The sequence below is a fragment of the Arvicanthis niloticus genome, chromosome 1, assembly GCF_011762505.2.
Source record: "Arvicanthis niloticus isolate mArvNil1 chromosome 1, mArvNil1.pat.X, whole genome shotgun sequence".
Lineage (NCBI taxonomy): Eukaryota > Metazoa > Chordata > Mammalia > Rodentia > Muridae > Arvicanthis > Arvicanthis niloticus.
This window is the reverse complement of record NC_047658.1, coordinates 57,649,791-57,663,279: the sequence shown is the minus strand read 5'-3', so window position 1 is coordinate 57,663,279 and position 13,489 is coordinate 57,649,791. Positions and strand designations below refer to the sequence as shown.

General features: G+C 32.9%; 1 protein-coding gene across 6 annotated transcripts in view; it reads right to left on the bottom strand.

Moving 5' to 3' along the window:
* Nox4 (NADPH oxidase 4) overlaps positions 1-13,489 on the bottom strand; it is a 117,015-nt gene that overhangs the window by 7,886 nt on the left and 95,640 nt on the right. For all 6 annotated transcript variants that reach the window (XM_076937464.1, XM_076937456.1, XM_034519684.2 and 3 more), the window contains 4 exons: positions 7,212-7,331; positions 5,047-5,155; positions 2,658-2,726; positions 774-874 (listed from right to left, as the gene is read on the bottom strand). In XM_076937464.1, the coding sequence (XP_076793579.1) occupies positions 774-874; positions 2,658-2,726; positions 5,047-5,155; positions 7,212-7,331 (399 nt within the window). The remainder of the gene's footprint in view (positions 1-773; positions 875-2,657; positions 2,727-5,046; positions 5,156-7,211; positions 7,332-13,489) is intronic.

Here is a 13,489-nt window from a genome sequence, read left to right as displayed (position 1 = left end):
ATGATAAGTTGAGTGATGACAAATGGCCTAGTGGGTCTCCATCATAATGTAAATGCCCTTCCTTCCACTGTTACTTTTTCAGATCACAGACACATTCAATATGCATCATTCGTAGAAGGAAAAAAATACATTTTGGAAATACTCCAGGCTTAGAAAGCTAATGTGAAAATAAAGGGTTAAAATTTTTTCAGTATGACAATGAAGTACAAAAATTAATTTCTGAATGTGAGTATTACTAGATGCATTGGTGACATTCCCTTATTCACCCAAATTGATGCTGAAAATCTTTTATGCTGATTGTCTGGTATATACCATGAAAATAAATATCCATGTTAATGCAGGTGGTGGTGGTGTGTGCCTTTGACCCCAGCATTTGGGAGGCATATAGATGTCCATGTTTGACGCCAGTGTGGTCTACAGAAAGAGTTCCAGGACAGCCAGGGATACACAGAAAAATCCTGTCTCGACTACCCCCGTGCCCAATAAATACATATATAAATAAATAAGGGAAAAATATAGATGTTAGAGCAAGTACACTGTTTTAAAAGTAGGTAGGTGAGTCTAAATCACAAAGACTTAACTATGTCTAAACTATGTGTTCCAGGCTTTTAGAGTGGTAACTATTTTATTTTATTTTTTGATTTGAGCTGAGTGTTCAAAGGACTTGGTAATAAATATATTTGCAATTCATTTTAAACATTTCACAGGATTACCCAGGAATGTTTTAATTTGATATTCAGACATATGTTAACTTTGTGAGGTACATTACTTACCCTCTGTTACATTTTGCTATTTCATCAAATAAAAGCTTCCACCGAGGACGCCCAATAAAAAGTCTCGAATTCAGTGTGTGATATTTTTCTCCAATTATCTTCTGTTAAAAAGGGAAGGATATGTTTTATTCAATGCAGCTTTGGATAAGTAGCACATTTCTCCTACATGAATTCACCTGTGCTAGCATCTCCTTCCAAGTTGCTGTGACATAGGAACAAAACAGAATTCTCAGTACAACCATTGCAAAGTGTCATTTCATTTACTTTTCCTTTAAAATTCAGTATTATTTTGAATGTCATTTTGACAAACTGCTGACTTACCTTGATTTGCTTCATTTTAAAATAAACTCAATGTAAGATAAAGAACACACTCAATGTAAGATAAAGTTCATCACATACTATTAAGTGGGCTCAGAATTAAATGTCATTGACATATATTTGTACCTAAGTATGTTTGTCATATTCGGCTCATTTTATGAGTAAACACAAATTGTCATCAGAAATTTGGGGGAATAACTCTAGACCTGACTTCCCAAGATACTTGATATCTAAGACTATACCCTATCAGCCAGTGACTGGGAATGGGCTCCTCTTTCCAATGAATAAACAATTGTTCTTAGTTGACAGTGAATAGTCAGAGGGAAATACGTAAAGAAAGTGTCTGACTTTCAGTTAAGGAGACTCAGTACCAGATATAATTTATCTATACTTCTTTTATTATTAGATTATTATGTAAATATATTTATCAATATTATCTATACCTTAGTTTCAATTATATAAAAAAGAATATATATAAGAATATATATATATATATATATATATATATATATATATATATATTGCTTCACAGCTGTGGTAAAAATGTGAAATAAAAAAATAAAATATTAACTAAAAACTTCCAAAACCGATTAGGTTAGTTTTTTAGGTAATTGATAAGCATTCATATTTTATCTGGAAAAAAAAAGGGATGAAAAAAAGAGTATAAAAACATCTAGGGGCTTATACAGTGAAACTCTTGAGTTGTAAGTTTGAGGACTTGAGCACAATCCCTGGACGCCACATAAAAATGCTGACTATTATAGTGTGCACTTGTAGTCAGAGTAATGAGGTGAGATAGTGGGTCTTTGGGGCTCACTGGTTTTGCAGTCTGGCCTAATTGGTAGGATTTTGGATAAAGACCTTGTCTCAAAGGAAGTGAGGAACTTGAGGATAACATTCAAGATTATACTCTGAGATTATACTTGCATGCACACAATCAGACACACACACATAGAGGTTTATTTATTCATTTATTTTTTAATCGGGAAAAATATTTGCACAAAGATTCATCGCATTATGCCACTATGCTATTTCTAAACATTAGTTTGCCTCTCCTAATATAGAGAGTAATAGTATGCATTGCTCAAATTAGTTGAGATTATAGAAAATGATGTATGGGAAAGTCTCAGCATAGTCTCTCTTATAGTAAACGAGGCATGATGGGTCTTACTGTTTCTATGTTAGATTCCTCCGGGATGGAATATTTTTAATTGTGTATGACTTTATCTTTTCTCATCATGGAAAAACTTTTCTCTATCGACAATAAATCACAAGGCTGTTCATTTATTACTTGATATCTCCTTAGAGACATGGAACTTGAAACAACCCCAAAGAAGAAAGAAGGAACCAAAAGTTTTACCTTAGCAAGCTGTGAGAACTGAAAGGCACAACAGAGTTGACTTCAAGGACACGCTAGGTGTTTCCTGGATGTATCCCAATGGAGGCTTTCCTCTAGGACACTTCTGCTAAAACCCCATGCAGAAATTTTCTTCCAGCACAGCTCTTACAGTAAATCTTCTATTATCATGAGACTCATTTAATTAACAATAACATCCAGCCACATACCTGTATCCCATCTGTTTGACTGAGGTACAGCTGGATGTTCACAAAGTCAGGCCTGTTTTCTTGCCAAAACTGAGAGAACATAAAAATGGAAAACCTCATTTAAATTCTTTCTACGTATTCAAAGTTTGTACCTAGCATATGTGATTCTATAATGTAGTAGATAATTTGGCTTATCACAGGAAATATTTATAATAAAATAAAAGTAGGCAGAGAAATGATAGGTGATTAATAGACAGACAGACAGAGAGACAGACAGCAAGTTCTCTCAGCACAACTCACTCTGGTGATGATGGTTTTGATGACAGAGAACGCAATCATTTACATCAAAAGACACATAATAAACCACGCTAAGCAATGTGTCATTCCTTTTAGTTTCTTACAAACAACCTCTACTTTATTTGCTAAGATACCCTAAATTTTAACCCATGGCTTCACTCATAAATAAACATAGTTTTCATTTAAAAAAAGAGACAATAGAGATATAGGATATTCATGATAAGAAAATGAATCCAAAGCATAAAAAATAGACATGCCGTCTGGATTTCTACTCATTCACTATGGATTTTCCTCAAATAAAAATATGTGAGGCTAGAAGTACTCCTGCAAAGAAGTAATCTAGATAAAGTGAAACAATGGCTTTTGTTTTCCTCTTTCACCTAGATACTATTATTCTACATTAACTAACTACAAAGTGAACAATTCTAAGTATCTTATGTAAACGGTACCATAAAGTATTTGTCCCTTCATATTTGTCTCTCTATCATCACTTTAATTATCATAGTATTTCAAAGGTACACTCAAGTTTTAACATATCAGAATTTTCTTCTTCATATTAAATGATTTTATTATACCAATACATAGTATTTTTTCCAATCATGTATATGTGAAGTATTTGAATATTTGGAATACTATAAATAAGTCTTCTTGAACAATCTTTGTTCAAGTCCACATCTTCAATAATACTAGGTATAAATTTAAATTTAAATTTTTTTCTTTGTTTTTTTTGTTGTTGTTGTTGTTGTGTTTCTCAAGACAGGGTTTCTCTGTATAGCTCTAGCTGTCCAGGAGCTCACTCTGTAGACCATGCTGGCCTCGAACTCAGAAATCTGCCTGCCTCTGCCTCCCAAGTGCTGGAATTAAAGCTATGTGCCACCACTGCAAGGCCTCTTTTTTCTAATATAAAGATTACAAGGCTTCTGCAGTCTACCTTATACTACATGCATGCATGCATATCACTCTCCAGTTTCACCTTACTTTCTTTATGCTATACACATCCCTCTTCTTCTATCATTGCACTAAACATATGATTGCATCAGAGAGTTAGGTACCCTGTATTGAATTTGCTCCTAAGACAACTGAGTAGTCAGTACAACTCAAGACTATCCTAACAGCACATGGCTTGGTGGAAACTCCTGAAAATACTCCTTAAGGAAACAGAGCATCTGTAGGCCACATTGATATAATTCTACTTTCCTTTTCTATTTGGCCCAAACTCTGATCTCAGAATCAGACATGCTGCATATATAGTGGTTTAGTTGTCTATGTTATTATGAATGGGAGAGAGATTTAAAAACATGGAAACATTTTGTTACCTACTATGTCTTTAGATCTTAAAACATACTTTTATTCTCAGGAGACAATTAATGATAATTTCTGGATGATAACATGCATAGCACCATGACGAAAAAGTATACTAAAGAAGCATGTGAACAATCACTGAAGCACTGTGTACAGATACAAAGTAGCCAATATTAAGGAACTGGATATAAATCAGATACAGTGAGCCTAAGAATTATCCATATTCATAGATACTATGAATTTATTTTATTCTTACTCATAGAAAAAGAACATTAAAGATGTAGCAATAAGCTTTAAAATAATTTGAATAAAAATGTAAATAATATGTTATAACATACATTAATTCTAGTGGCATAGACTTGGTAGGTAAAGTAATAACAGATTTTACTTCCCTAAGTCTATGAACATTTTGATTTTTAAAACTGTATAGTGGATCAAGAAATTTGATGACTATAAAAACATTATCACAAGAATATGGGGGAAATCTATTATAACAAAAAATAGAAGACGCTGTCTTGTCTGTGATGACCACTTTGTCTTTTTTTCTCATCATTTCTAGTCATGTGCATAAATATCTGTTATTTTACATTAAAATGAAGAAATGGCTGTTAAAATATGTCAGAGAAAGACATATATTGGCAAACATTCACATCTGAAAAGATGTGTATTTATTTTTATTCAATGTTACCTCTGGTTTTAGATTTAAGAAAGCCTTTTGTTCTATAGTGAACATTTCTTGTTTTTAAAATATAGAAATAAATATTATTCAAGAAATCATAAAACTAAAAAATCATAACCATTCCAATATTACCTTGTTATGCAACACACAGAGCAAGTCTGCAAACCACTGGAATGATTGGATATCTCTGCACACCCAGATAAAGTACAGTCTTCTTAGCTTGTATGGTTTCCAGTCATCCCTTTAAAATCAATGTAATCAAGTTGTAATTGGCATTGCATAGACAATACAAAGGTCACATATTCATGAACATTTGATTTTCATTCATAAACATCCAATTAAAAAATAAGTAAACATACCCCAAACTTAGCCATTTCCATGCCAACATTTACCATAACTCTCAAACAGATATGGTACACAATATGGTGACTAAGATGTCATAGACTGCTATATCTGTCAGCATTATCCACATCACCTGTTTCAACTTCCAGACCACTGAATTCTTGGATCATAAGAATACTGGCTTATGAGTCTCAGAAAAACAAGTTCTCTATTTCAGTGAACTATATCACTGTGCAGAGATCAAAAGGTCATTCAGACTTTCCCTCACTTTTAGGTAATACCATTCCAGAAACTCGGTTGTTTATCCTTTTCTTAATAATCATTTAAGAAAGATTTCACAACCACACACTATGTAATACATTCCAGCCACTCACGATTCCAAGTCTGGATGCCTACTTGTGACTATGAGGTAGACTTGAGGTTAAGAAAATGTTCCTTTTTTAATAATACTAAGTATCAAAATAACTCGTAATATGTTGTCTGAAACAAATGATTTCTGGATTGAAACATGCTTATTTTTGTAAGAGTCTCCAGCATGTCCCCAAATCACATTTAGTATAATATTAGCAAATGAAATAAAATATTCAAAATATCATTCATTTCTTTATTTTTAATTTTTGAGACAAGGCCCTAGGTTATCTTGAATTCATGATTCTCCCAACTAAGCCAAAGGAGAGTTTTATTTCTTCTTCTTTTTAGATATCCCCTCACACTTTTTAATGTGACTTTGTTTGCTTGTAAAGGGAATGGAAGTGATCTGGGAGCACCATCTTGCTGTCATCTTGTTTGTGTTTTATGGTGATGAATGAAGTTAAGTTTATAATCCTGGAATGAAAATGGTGAGACTATTTCCCAGTTGGGCAATCTCAACTTTGACATTTCTTTTCTTCAGTCTGCTGCAAATTTGTTAATAAATGAAGGAATGAGGTGATGATATGTTCATCATCTTTTCATAAAAGTATTCACTGAACATATTCTTACAGTCACTCCAGACATTTGTTTTTATAATCTATTCACCCTTTTTTACTTGTAACTTTTTATTTTATTAATTATTTTTGAATATAATGCATTCTGATTACTCTTCCCCAAATCTCTTCTTCTTTTTACATCACTACAGGCCCAACCTGCTACCTCCCTTTCCCATATTCATAATTTTTGGGTTGCTCTGAGACCTATTTAATATACCTAGGGCCATTTATTATCACAGAGTTGAATTAATCCTTGGAGCCTGGTGAGCCCCAAACTGAAGGCAATGATTCTTCCTATCCCTGAGTCTAACAGTAGTGTATACTTTGGCAATGAAGCGTAGGACCACCAGACCCCCTCCTTTATCTATATATAAAAACTGATGTGATCATTCTTCTGTAGACTCAGCGGAAGCATGATTGCAATGGTTATGTGTCATTCAGAAGATGACTTTCAAAGCCTTTTCTTTATAACCTGTTTCTTTTTGCCTCCCTCTAATACAATAGTCTATTATCTATGGAGATGTTTTCTTTGTGTTTTACATTTTCAGATTTAATCCATCTTATAAATTTCTTACTACATCCTTTTAATTTGCCTCAACTGAATGTGAAGTTTCTAATGGTATAGTATATGTTTTTACATTCATTGTTTTATTTCCAATAACTCAAAGACTAATTGGCACAAGAACACCCCAAATACTTGTTAATCAAATAAATGAATAGTGACACCACTCTGGAGATTAAAGAAAAAAAAGCTGAATGTGAGTAGCCATTGATAGGGAAAGAGGATTGGATTTGTTTTTACAAGGAGGATGCTAGGAACTACAGATCATACACTGAGAATTACTGAATTATTTCTTTAGCCAACTAGGAAAATGGAATTTCTTTAACATTAAATAGGAAAACTCTGTAAAGAATTATTTTATATGTAAACTAGACGTGTTTGATTATTTCTCTGTTTGGAGTAATAAATTGATCAAAGTGACATACAGTAGAGTGTTTAGTATCGATGCAAACGGAGTGACCCCAATGCCTCCAGCCACACAGAGACTAACTTCATAGTTCAGTGACTCCTCAAATGGGCTTCCAAATGGACCATCAATGTATAACCTATAGAGAAGGCAGACAAAGTTTGAAAAGATAAAAAGTTATTTTTCTATAACATGTGCCATTTGTGCTAAATCCAAATTCTATGCATTATGATGGCCTGGGCCACACCTAAATCTTCCTTAGTCATAAGTCCAAAGGAATAAGCAATTTGTTTTGAGCTACTGATAGTAAAACATGAAATTTCTCCCATTACTAAGTTAACTGAAAGTTTAGGGAAGTATAAAGAAAATAATATGTTAAAGCTTGTTCATATTTCATTGTGACAATTGACAAAATAAAAATACTAATTGATTCAATATTTGAAACTGAAGAGTGTGTCCTTCAGTAATGAATGCTCTGGCAAATATATTTAGTTTGATATGAACTATGCAAATATAAAAATCACAGGAAAAAAAGAGAAGGAGGAGGAGAAGGAGAAGGGGAAAGAGAAAAATAAGAATATAGTATTGTTACCTACTCTCTCTTAGTTAAATTTGTAAGTATAAACACTACTGAAGAAATCATAAAAAAATTGTTCTGGCTGTGTGTGGTTAATTAAATATATGTGTATATGAACATGTGTGTGTTATACAACTAACGTTAACTACAAACAGAAATTATGAATTGTCCACTTAATATCCACCCTCCTTTTCTTAGCAACAGAACATTAATTTTATTGAGGAAAGCAAATGTCTAGCCAAAACACCACATTTCCCAGATTCCATTCATCTGTTTTGACTGTGTGGCTATTTTGGCAGATGTAAGAATCCATCTCACTTGGATGTTGTGGCTCTCTTGCACTTCATCATTCCTTCTGAAACCCTGATGTCTAAAAACATTCATTTTATAATCAAAAGAGTTATTTGTGATTACTGTAGAATGACCATACATTTCATGTCATTTTAAACATCTTGATATGAAAGGTAGACCTTATTTATACAAAACACTGCTGTTTTATAATTTTTTTCCATTATATATTTTTAAACAGTATATATTTATAGCATGTTTACATGCCATTTATGTTTGGAGGCTACTTAAATAAAAGGCCAGGTAAGACAATATACTTGTGGAGTTACTGATTAGGCATATGTTAATTGTCTGTAGAATAAATTCATTAATAGGCATTTCTTTGAATTAGACACTGTTTATATTTTGTTTTTTACCTTTACACAAGTGATTTATTTTATAACTCTCTGTGATTGCATTGGGTCATATGGGTAGTTCTATTTATTGAGTTCCAAATACAAGCAATTTGCCATTTCTTGGACATGCAAATATTATTTTGCATCTTTGGTAATTAAAAACCATGTGTTAACCCAGAAATGGGAAACAGACTGAATTTCTGCATTGTTGCTGGAATGACGTCATCCTAGAGATTCATTGCACCCACAGAAGATGCTGCATATGCAGGAAACAAATTCCTTTACTATTTCACAACGCTTAAACTCATAGGGTTGCTATTCAAAGGTTAACTGTTTATACTGACAAAATTTAGGTCATCTTAGGTAATGCAAGTATATTATCTAGACAGAAAACTTGCAAAGGTTGCTTTTGGGAATACTGTATTCAGTATAGGAAGGGGAAAAAAAGCTTTCACCTAAAGAAAATAGTAACTAAAGTTAATATGCTAATGTAGTCTTTGAAACATGAAAAACATTTTACTTTATATAATTAAATATATATAATTCATATTCTGTCTATGTAACTCATGTTTTTATTAGTCAACAATCATGGGCTATGTGTAAATTTTTTGCATGCTTCAAGATCAACAAGGACTTGAGTTCTGTCCTATAAATTTTTGTATCTTCATTTGAAAGCCACATCAAATAAGTTAGATAAAAAAATTAATTGAATGCAATGATATTTTATGAGGCCTTCTTCGCAAACTTCACCAATAAATTTTATCTTATTTCATCAGCAAATGAGAGGAATCATGAAAAATACCCATTTGCTAATTATCTGCTTCCAAAACAACACATGATTTTCCCTCCCCACATAGCTATTCTCTGGTGTTTTGTAATAGCTTTGAACAAGAACACTAGAACTTGGAGTCCCAGCCATTTACTAAGAATGAGATCACAGATGAGCTACATGACCTCTCTTAACTCCATTTACTTCATGTATAAAACAGACAAGATGTGAAGACACAGAGAAAACCTGTTAGAACACTAGAGAATGCAACCCAAACATCAGAGATACTTTATTGATGATAACATCAGTATATCTATATTGTGCCATTGGGACAAAGTCCAACATAGAAAGAGAAATGGATAGAGCTCAAAGCAAGATAGGGATAGTAATGGATTTGCACTGATGGCTATCAGAGAATCAACTGCTTTTCATTTGACACACCTTTATTAAATTTTTATGAATTGATACGTTTAATCACAAAGGATGTACATAAACAAAGGCTCATGTAATATTTTGAAACCTGAATTTGCTATGAAATATTTAAATTATCTTAGTCATCTATAACTCAAATGTTTATTATTTATTTTTATTTTATTATATTGCTATTTATTTTGTGACATTGACTATATTCAGAATATTTCATAATACCTTTAAAAGTATATACTCCCTATTACATAATGTCACTAGATTGTGTATGAGGACAGAAGAGTCTCTGACTCCTTTAACTGTAAGTTAGTATCAACTTGTCAATCTTTAGCCCCCACTAAACACACACACACACACACAAACACAAACACACACACATACACACACAAAACCTAATAAATGTTGAAGGGAAAGGATAATCACAAATTCACTAGTGAATGATTACTTGACAAGACCTAGGTTTTTATGAAAAGTAAAAAGAGAAAATAAAATAACCTAGATATAATCTTTTGTATACTACACTTGAATAATGTGCAAATTTCCTTGGGTTTCAATTATGAGTAATAATGGCAAAACTATAGAGATTACATACAATTGTTCACTTCTTCAAAACTGCAATCAAAATATGGGCATATTTCTAAACTTCTGTAAATAAGTGATAAAAAGTTTTATTATGAAAGACAGCATATCTAAGAGAAGCCATGGCATTGAAAGACTCACCCCAAACCGTAAAAGCACTTTCTACATTTTAATAAATGTTTATCCATTAGGATAATGTCCATTCATATTTTCTCAATTGTTTTAGTTATTAGTTAAGATGGAGTTGATTAACCTGTCTTTTGAGGATTTTTTAATGAAGAAATTAACCAACTATAAATTAATCCAATTATATGAATGACAAAAATACAGTCAATAGTTCTTAAAAGTCTTCTGTCCAGGCACTTGCTATTGCTTCTCTGAATCAGATTGCTTAACAACAAATTAAAGATGTATTTCTATATAAACAGATTGGGAAATGATCTTTACCAATCCTACATCCAATAGAGGGCTAATATCCAATATATACAAAGAACTCAAGAAGTTAGACTCCAGAGAACCAAACCACCCTATTAAAAATGAGGAACAAAGTTAAACAGAGAATTCTCAACAAAGAAAACTTGAATGACTAACAAGCACCTAAAGAAATGTTCAACATCTTTAGTTCTGAGGGAAATGTAAATCAAAACAACCCTGAGACTCCACTTCATACCAGTCAGAGTGGCTAACATCAAAAACTCAGGTAACAGTAGATGCTGCTGAGGATGTAGAGAAAGAGGAACACTCCTCCATTGCTCGTGGGATTGCAAGCTGGTAAAACCACTCTGGAAATCAGTCTGGTGGCTCCTCAGAAAATTGGACATAGCTATACCATTGAAAAGCCAGCTATACCACTCCTGGGAATATATGGAGAAGATGCTCCAACATGTAATAAGTACAAATGCTCCACTGTGTTCATAGCAGCCATATTTATAATTGCCAGAAGATGGAAATAAACCAGTAGTACCTCAAACAGAGGAATGGATACAGAAAATGTGATACATTTAAACAATGGAATACTACTAAGCTATTAAAAACAATGACTTCATTAAATTTGCAGGCAAATGGATGGAACTTGAAAATATCTTGAAGGCGGGAAGACTGGAGTGGTTGGTGGGTGAAAGAGCACCTCATAGAGGCAGGGGGAAGGGGGATGGGATAGGGGGTTTCTGAAGGGGAAACCTGGAAATAGGAAAACAATTTAAATCCCAAAAAAGTAAATATCCAATAAAAAGGGGGGAGGAAGATGTATTTCTATTAACAATCTGAGAAGAAAGTTTGCTGTAATATTAGGGAAATGCCCTTGTTAATAACCATTACAGTATTTCCCAAAAAATGAGTTCAGACAATATCATAAAAAGTTTTAAAAATATTTAGGCTATGGAAATAAATTTAGGAAGCACATTACAAAAATGATTGTTAATTTGTTTACTTACTTTAAAACATCTATGAACCAAACTTCCCAATCTTGGGTCAATGGCATGAGATCTACCCATTTAAGAAAAAACAAGAAAGCAATCTATTCAACCACATTATTTATGCTCCTCTAAATGATGCAATATTCAGGGCTCAGTTCAGTTTAGTTACGTTTAGTTAGATCGAAGAGCTGTCATCTGGGCTGCAGAGGACTGCCTAGAGGACATCCAGGGTGCTTCCCAGCCTTTGTTCTGTTTCCTTCTCCTGATCTGAGGATGTAATCTCAGACACTGAGGAGCTACACTGAAATCTTCAGAAGGGTTGAAATGTTGTGGACACCTTAGATAAAATTTTCTGATGCTGTATCAATCCCAGCTTCCACTAGGTACTTGTTAAAAAAGAAAACAAATATCCGTATATATGTTATATCATGGCTACAATTGCTACGTATCATACTTTGCAATCTCTTCATCCTGTAAAACGGAATCTAGAATTGTAACATCATCCACTTCCTATCACCTCACTTGCTTTTAAGACTTTGTTGTCTTTGGAATGTCAAATGCAAGTGAATCCCTTCAGATGATCTATTGTTTACTGTTTCATTTAAGTAACGTGATATTTCTCAGTACAGTTTGCATCACTATAATACATTTTTTGATGCCGGATAATGTATAAAAAATGAGAGAGAGAGAGAGAGAGAGAGAGAGAGAGAGAGAGAGAGAGAGAGAGAGAGAGCGCCTATCATATTCAATATAAATTTATACATTAAGTACCAAACAAACCTTTTCTAGACAAATACTACTTATCAAAATTAAATCAAGAACAGGTAAGTTATCTAAATAGAAATAAGAAAATAGAGACAGTCATTAACAGTCTTCCAACAAAAAAAGTCCATGTCCAGATGGTTTTAGTATAGAATTAGACTTATAAAGAAGAGATAATATGGTAATAATTTCTCAAACTATTCCACAAAATAGGAACAGTAATGATCACTACCTAATTCATTCTTTGAGTTCACAAGTACCATGATACCCAAACCACACAAGGATTTTACAAAGAATAAGAACTTCAGATCTATTTCACTTATGAATATTAATGGAAAAATACTTAGTAAAATTGTTGCAAACAGAATCCAAGAACACACCAAAACCATCATTCACCATGATCAAGTAGGCTTCATCCTAGGAATGCAGCGAAGGTTCAATTTATGAAAAGCCATCAATGTAATCCACTATTTAAACAAAGCAAAAGAAAAAAATCACAAGATCATCTCATGATATGCTGAAAAAGCCTTTGAGAAAATCCAACACCTCTTTACCTTAAAAGTATTAGAAAATTGGGGATGCAGGGCACATACCTGAACATGACCAAAGCAATATACAGGAAGCCAATAGCCAAAATCAAATTCAATAGAGAAATACTTGAAATAATCTCACTAAAATCAGGAACAAGACAAGGCTGCCAAATCTTTCCCTATCTACTCACTATAGTACTTGAAGTGCTAGCTAGAGCAATAAGACAACAAAAGGAGATGAAGGGAATACAAATTGGAAAGGAAGATGTCAAGGTATTGCTATTCATAGATACTATACATTAGTGACTCTCAAAATTCTACAGAGAACTCCTACACCTGATGAATAACTTCAGCAAAAATGGCTGGGTATAAAATTAACTCAAGGTAATTAGTAGCCTTGTCTTATACCTACAATAAAAGGGCAGAGAAAGAAATTAGGGAAACAATACCCTTCACAGTAGCCACATGTAATAAAAATATAAATAAATAGTAATAATAATGTGGAAATAATAAAGAATATATAGAAGTGTTCACTTAAAGCAAAGTATTTAAAGCA